Raw genomic sequence first — 24,643 nt, forward strand, 5'->3', positions numbered from 1 at the left:
GATTTTCAAGATGTGGTTTTCAAGCTGTCATAAGGAACTGAAATCAAGCATGCATAACAGAGACAAAAAAACTCAGTGGAAGACACAAAAAGTTGTAAGCCCCGGGTGAAAATCCAATAAAGGGATCTCTTAGTACCTAACAGAGCCGTGATCTTGTAAGGTGTGCTACAGCTAAGAAAAAATTCTTGTGGTAACACAGCAAGATGAAGAGACTGCAGGCTCTGAAAGACCAAAAATGATGGAGCAACAACCACTTAAAATCCCATAGAGCGATGACTCCAAACTTGAACTATTTGGAAAAGATTCTAGAATGTCAAAAGAAGAATTGCAGCAAGTAAATAGATGCCTCTCTGCAACCTTTCTGTGTAAAACACTAGCAGCTCTGTAATGGTCTGTGGATAAAGTTCAGCCAAATGGTGTAAGAAATAACGGCAAAACTGATGCAGTGATGATTGTGTAGACGTATAAACAGATTTGGGCTTGTCATCCTGTAACTTTGACAGAATACTTTATTGGCAAAAATTTTACCTTTCAGAATGTTAACAAACACAAATACAGCGCCAACACAATTAACATCTACTAATTTCAGCATGTGTGGGAGAATGCTAATAGTGGGAGAATCTAATGAGTAGGAGAGCTCAGACTTTAGCATAACTCAAGTTGTAAGGAATCACGTCGACAAACAAAAGAATGCCACAGAAGTTTTAACAAATCCTTCAAGATGCAGGGCAGCAAGGTGGCGCAGTGGGTAGCGCTGCTGCCTCACAGTTAGGAGACCAAGGTTCGCTTCTTGGGTCCTCCTTGCGTGGAGTTTGCATGTTCTCCCTGTGTCTGCGTGGGTTTCCTCCGGGTGCCCCGGTTTCCTCCCACAGTCCAAAGACATGCTGGTTAGGTGCATTGGCGATCCTAAATTGTCCCTAGTGTGTGCTTTGTGTGTGTGTGTGTGTGTGTGTGTGTGTCCTGCGGTGGGCTGGTGCCCTGCCCAGGATTTGCCCCTGCCTTGCGCCCTGTGCTGGCTGGGACCCTGTGTTACGATATAGCGGGTTGGAAAATGACCGACTGATGACTGACTGATCTTCACGATGCCTGAAAACACTGACCATAGGACTACCTTCTGCTATTTTATTGTATCAATGTTGACTCTTATGTTACATATGGTGTTTACAAAAAAATAAACACCCACTGCCCAGAGAACTAGTTTTAGAAATAATTTTCAAAATAATTGGCAAAGAGTTTTGCATAATGAAAAGATAATTAATAATCCTCCTATACCTACCATGACAATTTCATAAAAGGGTCTACAGACATTTATTCACTGCATAATGAGTGTTTTTCCTGATACAACAGCCTGTCTTTTGTGCTATTGGCTAGATCTGTCCATACTTTATTCCATTGTTCAGCACATGCTGTACTCTAGTGTTGTATGAGGAATGTGACAATGCCGGTGCTTTGTTGCTGTTCAATGAATAAATACAATTGTATATTAAAATAGGGAAAACTTTCAAAAATCATGACTCTGGTTTAACGAGAAGCAGAGTGTGATTGTCCAAAGATACTGTATTTAAACATTGAGTGTTCAATTTGAGAATGAAATGAAAATTTAAAAGTTGTTTGCTACTGCCTAGGAAAAAGCCATGATCCAATTTCCAAATAATAAACTGGAAAAAATGAGTAAATAATTTAATTTTAAAAAAGGCATTTAAATTTTAATAAAGAACAAGACCTTCCTTAAAGAGAATACCTATAATTTAGAAAAATTAAATTAACTGTTCAACCCTCATTTAGAAACACTTGAACATGGCTACAGTTTGGGACAATTAAAAAAAAATTGTCAGATTTTATCCCCACAGAAATATGAATAATAAATTTAAATTACAGAAAAGTACATTGTATCCACCCAGTGCATAATCCATTTCCATTATTTAGAGAACCGCTTGTTTTGCTGATAAACATTATACTTAGGATGTCTCTAGGTATCCAGCAGAGAAGGTGTATTGACAGATTGCAAGTATAATGAGGACAATGATAATCAAACTGTGTGTGTAGACAAGGCACAAGCTTAGGTTCATGGGGAAATAAAAGAAAAGAAAGAGTGGCAAATAAGTGGTGGAAAACACTTGCAGCTCAATCGCCTGTAGCCACAGCAAAACACTTAACAACAGAATATACAATAGTTCTTCAGCTGCAAGAAGAATGGGTCAGTTCAAAGCATGCACATCAACGTCTTTCATTCATATGAGCAGCTTTATTCCTTAAATCGTGCCTCAGTTGTCATTTTTTTACTTGAAATGTCTTACAATGAACAAATATATGCCTCATCAGAAAAAAGGAACACACAACATCCCTTTACAAGCTGACAGGATAATAAATGGTTTAGCCTATTTTATAAAAAAATATTTCCAGAAGGATACAAAAACGAAACAGTCCTAATTGCTCCTAATTTTCTCTATTAAGAATGTATCTAGTTCAGTTTTGTCACATGCTGTATTCACCTATTGGTTTACAAGTATAAAAAAAGATTCCGGAGTTTACAACTTATTTAAACATTTCATTTTGAATGACAGAATTAATTTTATCCAATAGGCTAATTGTTCTCTTTAATAATTAAGCTGCTGGCATAACTCCCAGCTAGATGCTTTAAAATAATACCAGCACGCTATGCCATTCTGCATCCTAAGCTTACAATGACTTTCAAATGAGATAATAAGTACCTACATCAATGTTATAGTTAATGCTGTCAATGCTTTAATCTGAGTATTTGTTGATTTGGGGGATGTTTCTTTTCTTTTTGACAAAAACAAGTGGAAACACAAGGAACTACAACAGGATTGTAACAAAGCCAAGACATACCCTTTCAAGCAATGACAGTGTAGCTTTTAAAGCACCCTCTGGCCGTCCAAATGGGAAACCGTACCTGCGAATGAATGAATGCAAAATCTTGTTTTACTTCTTAGTCAACATATCCTAATTCTATAGAGATTTCATATTATTTACTTGATAAATTCAAATCCAAAACATACCACTTATTACCTTCATGAAACCTGATACTCCTGTTTTTAAACCTGACCAGTAGCTCTATTTAACTTACTGCATTCATTTTTTCCCATATAGTGTTTGGAATATAAGCAACTATTTGGAACTTTTTTCCAATTCTATCATTACATCTGGTAAAAAAAACTATTTAGAATTCATAGCCCATAACTAATGAAAAGGCATAAATGTTATGCTTTTGAGGTCAGTTTTTACTGCATTGCAAAAAGGAAGTGAATGTGAAAATGAAGATTTTGCACCCAATAACTGGAGTACTTTATAGGCTTACTCAAAAAGTGTGATCTTCATTAAAACAGAAGAACTGCTGATCGACAAAGGAAAACATTCCCCGTGAGTCTGATTTTTTGTATTGGTAGTTACAGGGAGTTGAGGGAGATAGGCTTGTGTTGTCACTCCATCATGTAGACTGAAGAGAGAAAAACACTGAGATACTGGTTTGAAGGGACATTTGTTTAGATGGAACTTTCACAATGTGAAGGGAATTTTCATGAAAGAATAATTACAAATTTTTTGTACATTTTTTATTTATTAAAACATTAAATGAAAAAATGTATTGTTTTGAAAATCTGTGCAATTAGTAGCTTAGAAAAAATATTGGTGTGAGAGAGGTGCCATAATAATGTTGTATAATAAACATCAAACTGTGGTAGTCTTGATTATTTAATTTGCTATGTGAGAGTTAAAAATTCTTTTCTGTTGAATGAAAATAGGCCATATTAATAAAAAAAATTGTAGTATATGTGCATATTGTATATATATGTGTATATAATTGTAGTATATACAATGTTATACATATGAGTTTGGAGAATGTCCTATTAGGACATGTGTCTGTGGGCACAGTGGAGGGAAAAATGTTGCACTTCTATCACACTAATATTTCCAGACTACTCCCTTTCCGGTACTCTAGCTAAAAAACACCTAGATGCAGGAAGTTCAGTGTGATTCAACTGAAAGATGCCCAAAGTAGCACAGTTGTTGTGACCTGAGGCTATATTATATGTACAAAAGGTATTATCCTTATATCAACCCCCACCCCAAGTTGTTCATTTTTGAAACCTTTGCCAAATTAAACAGGGCATCCCTTTCATGGTTGATATTGGCACTTGATATTGTGAGACCGTATCACTTCAAGTAGCTAATTCAAAATCTGTAGCTTGAGAATTAATAATGGTCTTTGCTTAGGTGGGTTTTCCAAAGAGGTCCTTACTGACCAGGTAACACCATTTCCATCATAAATGTTTAAAAAAAAAAACTATTAAATTGTTGCAACTAAAATATCTTAAAATTTCTATTTATCATCTACAGATAAATGGTTCAACCAGACATTAAAATAGTTGTTGAAGTAAGTGGTGCAAATAGACAGATGGGATGGGATTGGGATTAACTACTCCAGCTCGTACTATTCACATATAAGGAGAAGTCTCAGGTGTTGGAAGAAAGGCTTGCGTATCCGCCCCACCAATATTTCTGCTCCTGTTCTCAGGTAACAGAAATTCATGGCTGAGGAACCTTGAAGTGAAGCCCCATCCCCTTCAGACTCCTCCAGCTATAAAACACCCTGACAAACAAACTTCAATGTTATTTGACTAGAAGATGCTCAGGGAAGCAGAGATATCATGATTTGTGGAAGGCGTTATCCTTCCATTTTTTTTTTTAACCACAAAGTCATTTGTTTTTGCAACATTGAATCACAGTGGATTTCATTTAGCTTTTTTGACACAGAACAACAAAAAAGAACTCTTTAATGTTAAAGTGAAAACAGTAGTGACTCACCTTGAAAATGTAATGAAGTAGGACTTTTTAAAATAAATATACTTTGCAAAGAGAGAAAGTATTTGCATTTAAAAATACTTTTAAAAGTACAATTTACAACATAGCCTCCTACTCAAGTAATGAAAATAAATGTTTTTTTTTTTTACTTTCCATTACTTGAAAATAAGGGACACCTGTCTGTCTTGTGGTTGGACCTCGGAAATGCCTATGGTTGCATAACCCCTAAGCTGATACAAACAGCAATTGCCCTATACCATATATCAAGCAAGATCAGAAACCTCATCCTAGATTCTTAAAATGGCTTCAGCCTGAGAACTACCTATGAATCAACATCAGAATGGCACTGGTTAAAGAAATGAGTCACTGGATGCATAATTTCATTGATTCTGTTTCCCTTGGCAATGGACATGCTGGTCAAAACAGCAGAAGTGAAGTATAGGCGGGGGACCATAACTAAGACGTGTGTATAACAGCCTGCAATCAGCATTTATGGATGACCCGACAGTAATAACTTTGTCAGTAGTCTTACAGGGCCAGATGTGATTCTCAGATGAGAATACTCATCTGGGAACAATCCATTAAAATGTGTTAAGTGAATAGCAGTAAAATCCTGCATTGCAAAATCTATACCTACAGACCTTCTACTGGAAACACCTGGCCCCAGTTTGTCCATTCTGTATGTTTTAAACCACCGCCAGTGTTTCAGGGAGAAAGCAAAAGATACTGAACAAAAGATATGATGCCGAAGGAAAATACAAATCTAAAATTGCTGTTATCCATTTAGGAGCTCAGAAGCACAAAGTAACTAACTGAAGCTTAGTAATTAATTTGTCCATTGTAACGAGCACTTTGATAGTGGAGACAGACAGACACATGCGCACAGACCACTGCAGCTACTGGGCTCCACACATTTAAGAAGTGCCTCTGTCTGCTATGATAGCTTTCTGTCATTTTGATTATTGCATCACTAAATGACATAACAACAGCTAATAGAGTTTAAACAAGCAATGTGGTCAATGGGTAAACAACATGTTAAAACACTGCACCTATTTTGTCATGGCACGTTTGCATTGCCAATTAGACAGTAATGTTAAGTTTCTCTAGTTATTCATTTAGATGTGCAGTCAGAAGGTGGATGTTGTGCAGCCTCACCTGTGCAAATACTGGCATTATTAGGCAGATTTATTCATTCTGGTGTTTTGAGTACTGAAATCTGCATCTCCTGTGGCTCTTTGTTATTAGCTCACTTAATGGCAATCTTTTAGACAGAGTGTGACCCATCATTTACTTCAAACGGATATTTTGCAGTTCATATTTTCATGAATATACTGTAGCATTATATGTTTAACAAGGTTTTTTAAGGAGACTTTTCAACTGCACATGGTCCATCATTTTCAGAAGCTTGCTCTCTGTTGGACCAGGTTACCAAGATCACCGCCTCTATGTTGAGTGCCCCCTTCACGAAGAGTTGGATTGGTTTAGAAATGTGACACGCAATATGCCATCTATTTGTTCCCACCAAGTTATAAGCAAAATTCACTAATGGTTGTCTGTAGATGTATCTCTTATATATATTTCTCTTCTGGTTCGTCCTGCTTCCACTTAAAAACTGGTCCCGCCCACACGCAGCCGACACGGCATTTCTTGATTCCTATTTGTCCTCTCCCATGTCATGCACTGTACTGGCCTGCTGAGCGTAATACATCCAACAAGTACTCGAGGTGCTGATACAACGGTAAAGTAGCTTTACCACCTTTGAGGAAGCCACCTGTGTCTTTACAACAGCTTCTTACACAGCAAACATCAGAAGCTAAAAATGATCGTGAACACATTAGAGAATACAACTCTTTTCTAGCTTTTGCTTCCATGGGTGCACAGGTAACTCAACCTCCTGGCCACGGATCATACTGTTTTAAAATACACGGGCAAATATCTCACCAAATCTCTCCACTATACTCTAGCACTTCTACCTCTCCAGGATATGGACAGTTGTATGTTTTTGACACAGCGCAAGCTACTGAAGTACGCTTACAAAATAAAGCAAACTCTGCATGCAGCGAAAATTTACTTCTTCAGCTAGATTCCATGCTCAGAACCATCAACCCCTTCGCTAAATCATACAAACACATGCATGAAATCGCTCAGTCCAATCCAACAGCATCTGTACGAATGGTTTTCAAGGAAAACCCTAAGCAGGATTTACGACGATACAATGCCCCAACATGTCACACTGATGTTGCAGCGATTTTCGTCAGAGAAGATGTCAAACTGCCTGCCGAAAGGGACATTTGCATCAATCCCACAGGCAACTCCTGTAAACAGATTTCCACGCTCAATATGACTTGTGATCCTAGGGTTTATCCACTTTTATTCCATTACGGAGACATTGGCTGGCACAAAGATTTACAACATGTTCCCGATAAAAGAACCGCCAAGCGAATAGGCTTACTCAATGCCAATTTTACCTGCACAGATTAGCAATGAGGAATACATTTAGTATTTTGCACTCCAGCAGCAAACTATTCCAACAGTACGTCATAGATGCGTATGTTAAAACAGAGGGCGCGTGTCTCAACTATCTCAGATTACATCAACAAGATCTGCACATGGAACAATACAATGTTTGAATAAGAAGCACTGCAAGCAAACGCTGAAAATAACAACGTACGTGTAGGCAAAATGATTATATTACCATCCACATTTCCAGGAAGTCCAAGATACATGCAACAAAACTATCAGGATGCCATGGCCATAGTATGTAAATTCAGAAAGCCTAATTTATTTATCACTTTCACATGTAATCCTGCTTGCCTGGAAATTCTAAATGCACTGTTGGATACCCAAAGACCAGAGCACAGACCTGATACCGGTCAGTTGTACGTGGCTTTTTCTAGGGTTAGATCTTTCGACTCATTATCTGTCTTCTCCACCAAAACACCTATGCACAACTGCATCTTTCAAGAAGTATTTATTTCTTCTTGATTTCTGAATTCCTTTCTCACCATTTTCCGTTCCTATTCTTACACCGCCATATGCTACGGCGGGCGTTGGCTAGTATATTATACATCCGGCATTAGTGAGACTACTTTGTCAGTGGCTGGATGCAAAGTGACCCTAAAAAGATTTTAGAGGCTCTCTTGCAGATCCAATTCAAGCCATTGAAGCCCAGGTCCATGTTGTGACACCCCGTGTAGTGAGATTGGAGACACCAGCCTACACTCTAGGTGTCTAGTATGCAGGAATGAGCGTGACCAAGATGATGGTGTAAGACGGAGACACAGACATAAAAGGGTTGGGTTTTAGAAATAATAAAGTGAAATTTTATTTACAGGTGCACATAAAGAAAAGCAAAAATAATATCCTGTGGCAAATATATATACACAGTCCAATACCACAAAGGACACACAAAACAATTTTAAAACACAGACCAAAAATGATGACTATTTACAGTGCTGACTGAAAGTCCCAAATGAAAAAGAAAAATGCACACAAATTAATGAAAACCCATATATACACAAAAATAAAAAATAACGCTGCCTTCCTCCACAGTAATCCAAGTCAGGAAGCTGCTCCTCCAAACAGTGTATAATACAGGGTTTACCAAAAACACGAATATTCAAAATATAGAAAAAGAAAAAGTGTATATACAATAATAAACAGTGCACCATTAGCCCCAACCCAGTAAATACCACCACGAAAGCTAATCCAGAGATATTTACATAAGAAGAAAAAATATTTACAAAAATCAATGCACAAGCAGTAGTGCTTGGTAAATTCAAGACTGTGGTCTACCAAGTACCTCTCTCTCAGCAAGATCTAGCCAGAAGACCCCTTCTAGAGGCTGGAAATTCCCTTTTGTATTCAGCGCCCTTGTGCTGACCACTTAAGTTGTTAAACGTCATCCCTCCATGGGCACGCGATGATGTGAATGCGTCTACAAAGAGTGGTGTCTCTTGCCCCACACAATTTACTATAAAAATGCGAGCAGCCGGTGCACGTACGCACATAGCTGTGCTGGCCTTTGAGATGCAACTGTGTTTCTCTCTTAAAACTGAAAGTAAGCACTTGTTTTTTCTTCTCTTCCCCGAGCTACTGCCCAGACAACTGCCAATATGGGATACCTTTTCTATGCTGCGGCAAAGCCAATACTAAGGTACTTCGCACTTTCTCTCACTCCTCTAGTGTTATGAGGTCATGGGAGGCATGCACACGAGTGAAAGACAGGCAACGCCATCCCGGCCATTCAGTGGCAAAGCTGCCTTTCCACTCTACACATGACCCGCCGCAACGCTCCCCAGAATACGCTCATATCATCAGCAAAGTTGTCCCTCTGCACTTTGTAAATGAACAAAAAGGCAAACTTTTATTCCTTATAGTTTTTGTCCTTTTTTCCAAACAAATGCCTCTCTCATAACCCTGCAGAGGATACAAAACTATTTTTTTATAGCTGGTAATGCCAGTGAGGCACATTACTACACATGTACTGTATTTAAAAAAGAGTAAGGTGACAGGCATATTTTGCTTCTCAATACAAGGTTCCAGAATCCATCAGTCACATAAAAACCAGTCAGGAGCCTGGGAATGTTTTTGGTGGAATCCTGAAAGACAAAGCAGCTCTCCAGGAAACCAGCATGGAGATAGAGGTATAAATGACAGCTGTGGGCAAATCAGGATTGCCAAGAAAATTCAAGGCTTATGTCTACCACCAATCCTGTAGCCCTTGCGGATCTACACAGTCCCAGAAACAATGGTTGAGGGCCTTGAAAGGAAGGTAAGCCACTTTCTCAATAGGTGCCTAGGCCAACCACAAAGCCTGAGCAGCACTGCTCTAAATGTTCATAGCAACAAGCTTCTGCTTCCTATCAGCAATCTAACTAAGAAGTGTAAGGTAACTTGTACAAGAAAAGTGCTACAGTACACAGCCTCTTCAGACATGAAAGTTGTCTTGGCAGCCGTAGAGATTATGACTGGTAGGAAGGTTAGGAGACAAGATGCAGCTGACCAGGCAGAGTCACAACTGTGTTACAGTATAATTGTGGTATTAGTGATGTTTGGATGGACATGACTAGTACAGTGCCAAGAACTCCCTAATAAAAGGCACAAAGCAAAGAAGATACCAGATAGTTCAGAAGGAGGCATGTGGAGGAAGTACAATACAGTAGGATGGTGAGAATATAACAGCAGGGTCCATGGACTAAATTCAGGCAAAGAATGTACTGGAAGATCTCTTAGTCAGAAATTTCCTGATCGTATTAGGTTTCTGATCCAGTCAGTCTATGAAGTCTTTCCAAGTCCATTCAACCTCTTCTGCTGGGGTAACAGCGATACACCAGCATGCAATTTCTACCTAAGAAGAGGATCCCTAGAGCACAAAGCACTAACGGTGGTGGCATGACCAGATACTAGAAAATCATAGCAGAAGCAACCAAAGTAGACTGCACCATCCAGAACATCTATAAAGGCAGGATAGATACCACATCTGTGTCTAGTGGGCTTCTCATCACCGTTTAAGACTCACAGCTGAAGGTTGGCCTAGGGAGGCAATTCAAGATTCCAGATTCTATTGCATCGATCACACTTAGCCCAGATATGGTCCTGATGACCAGAATAGCCAGATATATTTCATTGTTGGAACTGAAATCCCTGGTAAGGCCAGATGGAGGAGAAACATGAGAGAAAGAAGGTCAGATACGAAGAACTGTTAGGTGAGTGCCCTGAGGTAGAGGTGGCATGCACAACATTTGCCAAAAGAGTTTGGCTATAGAGACTTTGCACAGCAGCCACTTTACAAAGCCCTTAGCTCCTTGACATCACAAGCCAGAATGGCAGGGAAGCCATTAGAAATATCATGGAGGTTGTGGAGAGAACCTCATGATAGCTGTAGATCATGATGAGGGACCTGTGGACAACATGTGCTGTTTGGTCAGAAGTTTGGGTCCGGTCAACCCCAGTTGGGTCGTCTGGATGAGAATGTATAATTATTGTAATACCCAAACATCCTATGACCCCACATACAGTCACTAAGTATGTGACCAAATGAATTGTAAGTTGCGTAAAATAAGCGTTGGACAACAAAAACAGGTTAGATGGACAACAAAAACAGGTTAGATGGCAAAACAAAACATGTAATAGACAAAGAAAAGTTAGATGAACTAGAAAGATAACATGGTTAGCAAGTTGCCTCCTTGGTGACATGCAGTACTCCCAACTCTGTCGGCTTATTACTCTATGTGATGCAGTAAAATACATACACATTTGAGCCAGACTGGATTGTCTAGCACTCTCGTACACTTAAACTTAAAAAGTTGGGGCTCGAGGTTGGCTTGATGGTAAAAATACATGCAATACTATGGTCAGACAGTGATGTGCCACTATGCTCTGGTTCGGAAAGCAAAAACGGGGAACTGTAACTATAGCATATTGGCTATATTCATACCTTAGGTACGACACAAGCAAGGAGCAACGGCGTACCTTTGTCACTTTAAATGCTTGCACAGCTCACTGAAGGAGTCCACCATGGACTGAACATAGAGGAGGTGGACATTGTACATTCTTCACATTATTTTTTTTCACCTGTTGTTTTCTGTACACTGCTTAAAACGTTGAGTTAATTCCATGGGACATGTAAAGATGTAGCCTGTAAATGTCAATGGCGCATGTAATAAGTTAACGGAGTCCATGATTCAGGGAATATTGCTTTTGATCTAAACCCTCCAAAACTTTATAACAGTAAAAGATTACATGTCAAAGGGTTACATTCTAATCTGACTGAAGCTACCAATTTTACAAGCTCTACTATAGGGTTAAATCATGTCGATACCCTAAATTTCCAATATTCCTACTAACTACAGTACCTGTTTGAATTTAAAAGAATACAGTTTCTTTTAAGACTGTGCTTTATAATGACCATTAGCAAAAGCCAATTCACTAGGAAAAGCAAGAATTGATCCAAGGCAGAAATGTTTTACTCATGTGCAAATGCTTGTTGCATGTTCAAGAATAAGAAGCTCGAGTAAACAAATAATATTACCCCAGGGGAAAGAAACAAATAACGTATACAAAAAAGTACTTAGTTACACAGTATTTCAGAACCAAGGCCCATTGTCTTAGGAAATGTATTAATTACATGATACATATATATATATATATATATATATATATATATATATATATATATATATATATATATATATATATATATATATATATATATATGTATTTTTACATAAACACAAACGTGTGTCTATAGTCATACAGATACAGCATATAAACATAAGTAAATTTATACAGATATATGTTATACATGCAGTATATATGTACCGTATGTGTGTATAATACAATTTTGATCCTTAAAACACAACTGCAGAGGCAAAACAAATCCCCCAGAATTATGCACTGCACTGATTTAAGTATTACTGTTACTAAACTTGGCTTTGACATTCCATATACTTTTATATTTTTTTTTTTGGTTCAGATAGACCAGTTACACATATATTCGTCTGTTCAGATAATGTGATATTGTATATGCATGTGTAAAGTTAATTAAACTGTAGATGTTTTCCTTAACTGCCTTGCCTAAAAAATTAACACTGCTTGAGATGTCTTAATCTATGGCAGTCTAAATCAGGTAAGTCATAATTGTAAAAGCTAAGGCTGACTTTCTCTAGAGCTGAAATTGTCTCATAAACCCCACCTGGAAAGCAAATAATGTACAATAGACATACTGAGCATTATTTTACAGAATAATTCACGCACTTAAACAAAGTATGTGACTGAGAATATGGTATAATATACAGACAATTTAATTAGGTATAAAGAACAAATTCTCAAAATCATAGCGGTGTCACACACAGACTTATGGAGAGTTCACAACTGCAGGATCCATAAGGCTAAATGGGCATTCATAGACTGTTACATAATATGAGAACATCTTAGGGATTTAATGGCATTATATGTAAGATAAGCAACATACATACTGTAGATACTGTCACACACGTGCGAGTATAGGCAGCTAAAGGGCTTAGAGAATAGTACTGACTCACCCGACCAGGTGGCGGCGGGGTGTACTAACTTTCTTTCTGAGTTCCCTGCAGACCTTTCCCAGGAAATCCCACCAGGTTCCGGTGCCTCGACTCTGAACATGTCACTTCCTGTCCCGGTCCCAAGGACGACGTCACTTCCCCAAGACTCCCTATAAAACCTCACTCCCCTCCGCAGGAGGGCAGTTCTGTTTTAGACTCTGATCTATGCATACCAGTGCTATCACTTGTTTTATCAATTTTGCTGCCAGGATACACAATTTATGGGAGGCTGCCCCAAAACATGCTATGGCTCTTGTTTGAGTTTGTGACAATATTAAAAACTGGTGAATTCACTGCTGGATCTTGCACTTGTATAACAGATTAAAATCTATTATTTTTTTGTAATTTATATGGTTCACTTATCTGTTAAGAAAATGGAAAGGGTAGTCTCCTGACTGACAATATCCCTGTCTACACAACAGGCAACAATCCAATGGTCTGTAAACAGAAAACACTTGTCAATTTTCAGTGCCCTTCTCTGTCAGTATTTCACACATTTATCATCAAAGAATATGTTCATTCATCGATGCCACACAGCTCATGCAAAGTGACAGGCACTGAAACATTCAATACCAAGACAAATACCTGTATGGGCTGCTCTGATGGCAGATGGAGGCCTAACACCTAATTCCACTACTTTTTTGCTAATATTCCACATTAATTTATGTATTTAGCTACCGCCTCTTTGAGGCTCACTTGCTGTCTTTCTTGACTTTTTACAGAAAAATAGAGTTAGACAGTAAAAAGTGTTTTAACCAACTATACTAAACATCAAAAAAAGACAAGTTAAACCTGGCATGTCCTTGGATTACAAACAACAAAGTTGATTCACAAATTCCTTCTTGTAAATATCTGTAACATGTACTTTCCTGCTGAGGTAAAGTTTTTAGGATGTGGTTTACTTTGTAGACTAATATAAAGAAGACACAATTTCAATATCTACAGTATTCATTTAGTGTTTGTTTCACATTGAACTTTTTATTAATAAAGTTAGAATCCACATGCTTCTCAGATCAATATAAAATATTACATTTTAATATCAAACCATGTTCTGAAACACTGTACTGTACATATCAGAGTCAAAAGAAACAATTCAGAAAATCCAAATGAACAGCTTTTCATACATACAGTAAATCAACTTCCAGAAAAAAGGATTAAGTGGTGAACATAGTTAAAAAAGGGAGATAGAATAATCATTGCTTCTGTTTTAATTTTAAAACACGGTGTCTCATAAACATACAGTGAACTGAAAATAAATGTTTAATTATGTATTTGTGCCATAATTTAAGCATAAAAATGTATGATTAATATTAGATGGAGAAAAGCAGGAATTAGTTGTTAAAACAAAAGAAAAAATGTATGTGTGATACATCTAGTTGGCTGGTGTGATCAACAGGACCTTGAAGCACATAATGGGCAATTTAAACATTCTCTGTGTGCCACAAACTACTGCTTTTGTATATACCTAATACAAATCTGTTTTTTTAATTAGTTAGGCTTTTCTTTTTTAAATTCCACTACATTAACCTGAATTCACTGTTATGTTCCTGGAACTGTTCCAGGACTTTGCTAGCCTTGTAACATGAAGCATTATCCTACTGAAAAGGCCTATTCATAGATGCAATGAAGGGATGCACCCAATTGGCAATGACTTTCAGATACCCTGTGGCATTGAATTCATTATTCTACTCATATCAATGGATTCATTTGCAGCATGAAAGCACAATGCCCACTATGCCACTACTAGCCTTAATTGTTGACACCTGACAGGGAGTATCCATGTCTCAAGGAGTTTCTGCCTTATACTGATAAGTTTACAGTTATGAATCAGTAAGAACTATAATTCAGAATTAGGTAACCCTGTTCACCACAAACTTTCTTGAAAAGTTAAAACTAATGATTGACAATAAAATATTTACAAATATCTATGTAAAATCTAAAGCAGGACAGATTGGCAGAATAACATAACCATACCCTTAAACAGATGCTGTGTAAAGTGGTGCAGAAGGACAGAAGGGGCTAAATCCTGCTCCTCCTCATTATATTTGCATATCAGGAGGTGATGCATGGTTCAGCTAGTATTTTTTTTCCTTTGGAGTTGTTGCTATTAGAAATGACCAAGAGGATACGTTAACATTGCCCATGAGATTTAGCTGGAGAAATGCTATACCCCGTGGAATGTCATCAACCTGCAAGGTAGACTTTATAAAAAATTCTCCTACATTCCTGCTGCCATACAACTTATAAGCCAGACAGTCACAGAGGTCAGGTTCCAGGCAGAGACATTTAAATGTGTCCCTCACTATCTGATAAAAAGAGGATGGAAAAACCTGACAAAGAATTATTTCAAGTGCATGGAAGCAAGAGACCTGCCAGAATACATCAAACTATTATGCCCCAGTTGCTGGCTTTACTAAGCTTAAAAGAATTTACCATAATTATGGAATGAAGACTATAAAAATCTTCACAACTATGTACCATTTGTACAAGTTGCCTTAGCAGAATTCTCATCTCAACTCATTTTTAGAAACTTATTTTCCTTGTGTGGGTCATGGTGGCAGCAGACCAAGCAGGTCAGCCTAGGCTTCCCTGTCCCAAGCTACGGATTCCAGCTCTTCCCAGAAAATTCCCAAACATTACAAGTCGGCCAAGAGATATAATCCTTCCAGCATATCCTTGGTATACCACAGGGTCTCTGCCCAGTGGAACAGGCCTGGAACAGTAAAGGGGGAGTTGCCCTCAGAGAATCCTTATAACATGTCCAAACCACCTCAACTAGCTCCTCTTGATATAAAGGAGTAGCAACTGTACTCTGATCCTCTCCCAAATTGCTAAGCATCTCACTCTATCATGGAGTGTCAGCCCAGTCACTCTGCAAAGAAACCTCTTTTCTGATTCTTGTACTCACAATCTCATTCTTTCAGTCATTAACCACTGCTCCTGACCATAGATGAGGATGGGGAAATAGATTGACAAATAAACCAAGACTTTAGTCTTTATTTTTAACTCTCACTTCACAACCACAGACTGGTACAGTGTCTGCAGAACAGCTGCCCCAACTACAAAACACCTGTCAACCTCACATTCCAATTTTCCATCACTCATGAATAAGAACCCAAGATATTTGAACTCCTCAATTAAGGGCAGTTGTTGTCTCCTCACCTAGGGAGAGAAATATACTCTTGTCCGAGACAGAACCATGTCCTAATACCTGGAAGTGCTGATCCTCATCCTAGACACTTCACAGTCGGCATGAAATCATTCAAGTGTGTGCTAAATGTCACAGTCAGTTGAGGCAAAGACAACAATATCTTCTGCATAAATCTACAATACAACCCTTGGCCTCCCCAACTGGACACTCACACATCCTTGGCTCCAGCCTGATATTTAGTTCATGAAGATCACAAATAGGAGTGGTGACAAGACGCAGCCTTGATGAAGCCTGAACCTCACAGTGAACGTATTTGACTTTACGACAAGTATTTCGACACAGCTCTCAATGCATTCATAGAGAGAACGAATAGCACACAGGAATGGCCCTGTTACCCCATATTCCTGCAGAACTCTTATATATGCCTTATATAAGAGGCTGAGGAGCGTGATCTCTCTTTAGCTGGAACACATTCTTTGATCAGTCACCATTCTTAAACACGGTGATTTACACACCAGTCTGCCATTCCAATGGTGTCAATACGGCATCGAATAGAATGGCGTCAATATGGCATTGAATAAATGTACTAACCATGCAATCACAACAATGTTTAGCACCTTTTACATCTCCTGTCAGATTTATCCACCCCAGCAACCTTACCAGCATAGAGTATGTGGATCACTGTAGTGACTTCAACAACACAGAATGGATACCTCAAAACTGACGTGTCTAACTCTGCCTCTTGGCAGCAGGACATGTCTTCCGGGTTGAGGAGTTACTCAGAGTGTTAACAAATCTAAAAACAGATATGCAGGAAAGAAAAAAATCCAGATCATTTTAAATTTATATGTTCTTTGACTCCAAAAGATGGGATAAGTCTTTGAGGAACTAAAAATGGCAGATTTTGAGAATGACAAACTACGTTTAATACAACTTATTTACATGATGTCTATACAGCCCCAGGAGCTGTGTTGATAGAGCTTCCCTACAGGCTATCTGAGAATAAATCAGTCAACATTTGAATCAGAAGTCTAAAAAAACACTTGTCATGACTATTATACCTGTCTAAAAACCGGATAGCTCCTGATGCTTCTATGACCACTACTTTAATTTTTTAAAAGTTTGATGCCTACCTTATGAAAACCTATGGGGTAACTCAACATTTATATCATGAGTCATTGATAATTTTTCATCATCAGATGGACAGACTGCTTAAATCCAATATGTAATACAGTGTGATGCAAATACTGTCATTTGCTCATCTAGTTGTGAACCCCATTCTAACCATTTGAGAGAAATATTTTGAACTCTCTAAAAAGCCTGCATTTTATATGAACCTTGCTAACTTTTAGTAAATAATGTAAACTAACATGTGTGTGGTAAACAGGATAAAATTTAAACTCCAAATATCAAAGAAACGTGTAAAACTACAATAGAAGCGGTAGATTTAGAGAGGAAATTTGGAAGATGAGCAAGCCAAGTACTTATTACAGGGGAGGACTGTGTCTCTGATGTGAACAACACTAGAACACCACAAGAAACAGCCCTGCCTCCTTTTCTCTTCACTTTGTACACCTCAAAATATAAATATAACATCCTGTCATGTCACTTACAGAATTATTTAGATAATTCTGCAATTAATGGGGTGTACTGACAAGGTTGATAAGACAGAGTATAGGAGTCAGCTGGATAACTTAATTTCTTAGTGCAAAGAGAATTACCTGGAACTTTACATCAGCAAAACCAAGGAACTGGTCATTGACTTTCACTGCACTATAGAGCCTCTATGTTCAGTCACTATTCAAGGAGTGTACAGTATGTGGTGGAGGTGCACCAATGCAAGTGCTTGGTGGTCCACATTAGTGACAGGCTGAGAGGAAATATACTGTGTAAGAAAGGGAACAGCAGACTACCTTTTCTTGAGAGACTGTGCTCCTTTAATGTGGGTAGTGACATTATTCATATAGTGGAGTATAGAGTGCTTGGTGCACATTATTATTATAAAATAAATAATAATTGGATTTTTATCTGGTGTCTGACGTCTGATCTGAGGGTTCAAGGGGACGACAGTGCCTCAAGCTTTCACAGTGGCGTAGTCTCGGCAGGATTCTCTGGCCGTCGGTTTGGCAGAGGACCTGAATTTAATAAATTTCTGTGGACAGAGAACCCCAAGAAGACAGCATCAGGACAAGTAGAGAAAATCACCATACTCAGTAGGCTGCGCTGCATAACAGAAAGCCTCCGTAAACATCGGTATGTGATGGGGAAGAAGTCTGGGAAGAAGAATGGGGATCGCCCAAAGGAGCAGACCCTAGATGATGCAGCGCTGCTATGGACATTCCTGACGGGAAGTGAAGAAGACAGAGTGATGATTGATGCCGAGAGGACCCGGGCGTTAAGGCAGCGGGATGGCTGTCGGGCTTCAGACGTACAGGACAACCTCTATAAACTAAGAGGACGCAATCGGAGTCCGGAGGTATGTGCCACAAAAACGTCCGATTCGCCGAGACCTTATTTTAATTACTTTTCAGAGGCCTGTCTTCTTGTTTCTGACGACGAGTCAGAGATATACTTCCCACCTAGGCAAGATGGCCGAGATGACGAGGAGTCTAGCCCATCTAGGAGTCGAAAGCTGGGGATCCTATTCGACGAGAGTAGTCACGTGGACTATCCCGGAGCAGGCTGGGGAAACCAAAAGGACTACAAAGGATCACCTGACCAGGATGGAGTCCTTTCATTCGCCAAAACGGGACATGTGATCGCTCCCTCAGGATTGTGGGAAGGAGAAGGGAAGGAGAAGGGAAGGAGAAGGTCAGCGTCATTCCATAGGTGAGGTCGTTGTTTCCCCAATGGAACGAAGCTCCCTGAAAGGGAAAGGGGAGGCAAACGAAGCAGCGCCAGCCGTAAATAAAGGTAATGAGGGATGAGATATGACTGATCTGTCCGCCGCTAAATTAGAAAAGGCGGACCGCAGTCGGCCAGTGGCGCCACCCCGGCCCTCTAAAATGCGAGACTCCAAGTCCCAAGAGCATCCACGAAGCCCGTCAGAGCACGTGCTGACAGCGGACGTGCTCATTGGCTCCGGGCCGGTAGGTAAGGAGAAGGCGGAAGTTAACTTGCCTCCGGCCGAATTAAATGACTTTATTGGACTAAGGGATCTCGAGAAGTTACTCGAGCCCGTGAACAGTTTATTTCAGGGATTTGAGGAGCTGAAGAAATGAGTGGAGGAGCTGGGAGCAACGGCCGAGGCGCCGCTGAAGGGATTGAAGGAATACCTACGGCGACTGGGTTGAGAGGCTCCAGTTATGATCGATATGGCGGTACAGGTAAGTCCAACCAGTACCGTACAATATAAAGGGACACAGTGTGATCAGGTCCCGCAGTTAATAAGTTGCGGGTGCCAAAGCACTGCATGCCCGACAGAAGAGTGTGAAACAATGACCGAGTGGGCGGGGGAAGACTAGCGGGGTTGAGTATTGTGGAATATGGCCGGCCGTTCATTCCAGCCAATATGCCCAAGCTGCCAGGTGGAGCTCTCCTTGCAGTATGGAGGTACCCCGAATGGAGTTTTACCCCCGAATTGGAGTTTTCCTTTACAACCCTGTTGGATATCACGGGGGCCGCTAGAAGGTGCTGCAGGGAGGAGCAGTAATTATTTTCCCTACGCCCCGGAAGTATGTCAAAGTCACATGAACAAGAGGAATGACGTGCTTCTGGGGTGAAGAAAAGGATTTTTTTTCTGACCCGGAAGTGTTCCTAGTCATGTGGACAGAGAGGGCAAAACACTTCCGGGTCAAGGACTATAAACGGACTATGGGAAATCCCAGACGTTGAGCTGAGCTGGGTGGAAGGATGGCAACGCGTCTGGGAGTGGAGGATTGATTATTGTATTGGTTATTATAGGGATTATTGTGTAGTGATTGTGTATTATAGGAGTATAGTGGAGTATAGAGTGCTTGGTGCACATTATTATTATAAAATAAATAATAATTGGATTTTTATCTGGTGTCTGACGTCTGGTCTGAGGGTTCAAGGGGACGACAGTGCCTCAAGCTTTCACAATATATTCTATAACTCTGTGATGGCCAATGTAATTTTCTATGCTGTGGTGTCCTGGGCTGGAAACATTACTTCAAGAGAGGACCACCAGATTAACAAACTAATTAGAGTTCAGTAATGGGATGCACTCTGGAATCCCTGAAGGTTTTAAGAAAAGAGATAATTAAATCAAAACTGAGAGCCATTATGAACAATGCTTCACAACCTCTTTCTCACACAATAACACTGAGGACTTAAAGCCAACAGATTAGTCAGCAATATGCCTTTATAATATCTCACCATGACTGTGACTGCTCTTTTTATATTAAGCCAAGTCACAAATTTTCTTTCCTGTTAGCCATTCTGGTATGCATTTCATGGTGGTGTTGTTATTTGTCAAAACACAATAATATTTATTTATTTATGTATTTGTTGAGCTTCTTTAAGAAGCCAGATTTCCCCTGGAGACTAATAAAGTGACATCCATCTCTCTGGCGTTTTGTCTAAAAACACACCAACCTAGCAGTAACAAGGTGGCTTCTGTCCCTTCAAGTTGTGCCACTTTATTTGGAACACCAAAAAAACATCTCCATGAGAAGTCAGACAACTTTGCCTGCTTATAGGTCAAACAATAAGTGCAGCTTTAAGGTTTACATTGGGCTGGGGTCATGTCACTGTGTTCTTCAGCCCATTGTGTGACCCAGTTTGGAGTGTGACTGGAAACAGAATGGTGTCTCAGAATCTGTTCTTCTAATGTTTTTTTCGGTGGGAACGAGAAGTGCTTCATCAAGTAAAGACCTCACAGTTTATACTGGTCATACAGGAAAATCAAACCAGCCTGTTATGGTTGGAAAATCAATGAGAGGATTGTTCCTTTCTGTTATGTGACAAATGAGGGCCTGGGAAAATGAAGGATATTAGGACAGCTATCCTTTAATAACAATTACGTACTGTATATTATACACTAATACATCCATTTTCAAAACAACTAATACAGTTTAGTGTTGTCCTGGCATTATCAGGAGCAAGGAAAACATGTTACAGATAAGACACAGTTCATTGCAGTATGTACTTATAAACAAACTCTCATTCACTTGTAGAAGGTACAATTTAGAAACACCAATTAATTCAAACTGAACATCATGAACAAAAAAAAAATGTATGAAAACATGGGGGTGTATATACAAAGTTCACAAAGAGTAATAGGGACAGGATTTAAATCAGAGCTCCGGAGCTATATGGCAACATTCTTTAAGCACTGAACCACCAAGGTGTTCACATTGTGCACTCACACACACACACACATACAAATACACACACATATATATATATATATATATGTTTCTTTGTGCCGGTCCCAAGCCCAGATAAATGGGGAGGGTTACGTCAGGAAGGGCATCCGGTGTAAAATTTAGCCAAATCAATATGCAGAGAGTTGGCAGTGGAGTTTTTAACCAGATTGTTTAATGGAATCTTGGAAAGTGAGAGGATGCCTGAGGAGTGTAGAGGAAGTGTACTGGTGCCGATATTTAAGAATAGAGGGGGATGTGCAGGACTGTAGTAACTACAGGGGAATAAAATTGATGAGCCACAGCATGAAGTTATGGGAAAGAGTAGTGTAAGCTAGGTTAAGAAGTGAGGTGATGATTAGTGAGCAGCAGTATGGTTTCATGCCAAGAAAGAGCACCACAGATGCAATGTCTGCTCTGAGGATGTTGATGGAGAAGTTTAGAGAAGGCCAGAAGGAGTTGTGGACCTGGAGAAAGCATATGACCGGGTGCCTCGAAAGGAGCTGTGGTATTGTATGAGGAAGTCGGTAGTGGCAGAGAAGTACGTAAGAGTTGTACAGGATATGTACGAGGGAAGTGTGACAGTAGCGAGGTCTGCAGTAGGAGTGATGAATGCATTCAAGTTGGAGGTGGGATTACATCATTGATCGGCTCTGAGCCCTTTCTTATTTCTTACATTAGAAAGGAGTCCCTGTGGACTATGATGTTTGCTGTTTACATTGTGATCTGTAGCGATAGTATGGAGCAGGTTGAGGAGACCCTGGAGAGGTGGAGATATGCTCTAGAGAGGAGAAGAATGAAGGTCAGTAGGAACAAGACAGAATACATGTGTGTAAATGAGAGGGAGGTCAGTGAAATGGTGAGGATGCAGGGAGTAGAGTTGGCGAAGATGGATAAGTTTAAATACTTGGGATCAACAGTACAGAGTAATGGGGATTGTGGAAAAGAGGTGAAAAAGAGAGTGCAGGCAGGGTGGAATGGGTGGAGAAGAGTGTCAGGAGTAATTTGTGACAGACGGGTATCAGCAAGAGTGAAAGGGAAGGTCTACAGGATGGTAGCGAGACCAGCTATGTTATATGGGTTGGAGACGGTGGCACTGACCAGAAAGCAGGAGACAGAGCTGGAGGTAGCAGAGTTAAAGATGCTAAGATTTACACTGGGTGTGACAAGGATGGATAGAATTAGAAATGAGTACATTAGAGGGTCAGCTCAAGTTGGACGGTTGGGAGACAAAGTCAGAGAGGTGAGATTGCGTTGGTTTGGACATGTGCAGAGGAGAGATGCTGAGTATATTGAGAGAAGGATGCTAAGGATAGAGCTGCCAGGGAAGAGGAAAAGAGGAAGGCCTAAGCGTAGGTTTATGGATGTGGTGAGAGAGGACATGCAGGTGATGGGTGTAACAGAACAAGATGCAGAGGACAGAAAGATATGGAAGAAGATGATCTACTGTGGCAACCCCTAACGGGAGCAGCCGAGAGAAGAAAATATATATATATATATATATATATATATATATATACTGTATTGTCGCAGGTGGCTGGGGGGGCGACCCAGCTGGGACGCCCCGGAGGACCGGAACAGGGCTTACACCTTCCCCAGACCACGTGGGGGCGACCCAGCTGGGACGCCCCGGAGGACCGGAACAGGGCTTACGCCTTCCCCAGACCACGTGGGGGCGACTGTCCTGGCGGCTATGGGGACCACAGGTACAGAGCTTTGAAGCTCAACCCTGTAGGGGCCTGTGGTCACTGCTAGGGGGTGCCCCAATGCCTTGGGAGCCCTGGATCTCAGCACTTCCGCCACACCCGGAAGTGCTGGGGGGGGAAGAGGATCAGGGACACCCGGAGTGCTTCCGGGTATGCAGCCGGTACTTCCGCCACACTGGGGAGTGCCAGTGTAAGATTGTCGGGAAGCACCTGGAGCATATCCGGGTGATTATAAAAGAGGCCACCTCCCTTCATTCAGGACTGGGGTCGGGTGGAAGACGGACGAGTTCTGGGAGGAGGCAAAGAGGGGGCCTGAAGAAGAGAAGGCATTGTGTGGTGTTGGCCAGGACTTTTGGGGACTTGGGGACTTGTGAGCTCTAATTGTAAATATGCACTTTGTAAATAAACGTGTGTGGGGTGATTTGAACGTGTCTGCCTGTCTGTATCCGGGTCTATACACACATACATACATGCAGGCAGGCAGGCAGGCAGGCAGACACAGTAGATAGACAACACATATACATTATATAGTGGCTGCTAAGGGGGTGTATCTGAACCACAAGCTCAAAACACAACTGAAGCACTGCAGTGATTATTTCAAATTAAGATTATTTTTATTCACAAAGGTACCATGACAGGTTTCATTTTTCAGTCCAGGACAGCACTACAATAAACAAGTATCCTTTTCCTCTCCTTCCACACCTCCCAGATAAGCCTTGTCTACTTCCTTCCAACTCCAACTCCCTCTGAGAGAAAAGTGGCGTTTTTTTATGCAGAACCTGGAAGTGCTTCCACTGTGAGGACACAGCATGGCGGGGAACACTTCCAGATCAGACAGAAATCCTAAAAAGTAGGAAGAGCCATTTCCTGCAGCTTTCCTGGTGGCACTCTGAGAACCTAGAGGGGCTGCCACATGGGACCACACTTCCTAGGGTGCCCTTCAGGAGTGTATGAGTATGTCAGCCCTAGAATGCTCCCACCTAATGTATTAGGGGAGCATACAGTTTTAGAAGGCTGTCTCTCTCTGTCTGGTAAGGGTACGGGTGTTCATCCCAGCCCGTCCACCTGTCTGTTCAGGTGGGATCAGCTATTTACACAGAATTTAACATTTATAGAAACAGAGAGAACTCCTTTTTTGCATATACATTAGAACCTTTAGAATATAATGCACAAATTAACAACATCATAAAATGTTCAGCACTTATACATTTATAGCAGGCAAATTGTGAATTAAATATTACTTAGTGTAAAAAGGAACATATGGTCCACCCGTGTATAATTTACCAATTGCATTTCTTAAAGGAGTTGTGGGTGTTTTATATCTGATTTCACACAGCATAACGTGTTACATAACAAAATGTTTTGGCACTGACAAATGTGATATCCTTGTTAGTCTCGGTTATGTTTCAGAATATTTAATTGTTTACTGACGCAGAGGCCAGTAATATGCTTTACTGACAATAATGTGTATCACTATGGCCTGTTTTGCATATAATGATTTTCATAACCATCTAGTCAAAATGAGCTAAAGATTTATCAGATGATTTAGTGTAT

General features: G+C 40.2%; 1 protein-coding gene across 10 annotated transcripts in view; it reads right to left on the reverse strand.

The window, feature by feature from the left end:
- The window catches only part of cadps2 (Ca++-dependent secretion activator 2), an 874,989-nt gene that overhangs the window by 169,117 nt on the left and 681,229 nt on the right, over positions 1–24,643 (reverse strand). For all 10 annotated transcript variants that reach the window (XM_051929794.1, XM_051929778.1, XM_051929757.1 and 7 more), the window contains exon 15: positions 2,851–2,914. In XM_051929794.1, coding sequence (XP_051785754.1) covers positions 2,851–2,914 — 64 coding nt within the window. The remainder of the gene's footprint in view (positions 1–2,850; positions 2,915–24,643) is intronic.

Source organism: Erpetoichthys calabaricus, chromosome 1 (assembly GCF_900747795.2).
Source record: "Erpetoichthys calabaricus chromosome 1, fErpCal1.3, whole genome shotgun sequence".
NCBI classification, from domain to species: domain Eukaryota; kingdom Metazoa; phylum Chordata; class Cladistia; order Polypteriformes; family Polypteridae; genus Erpetoichthys; species Erpetoichthys calabaricus.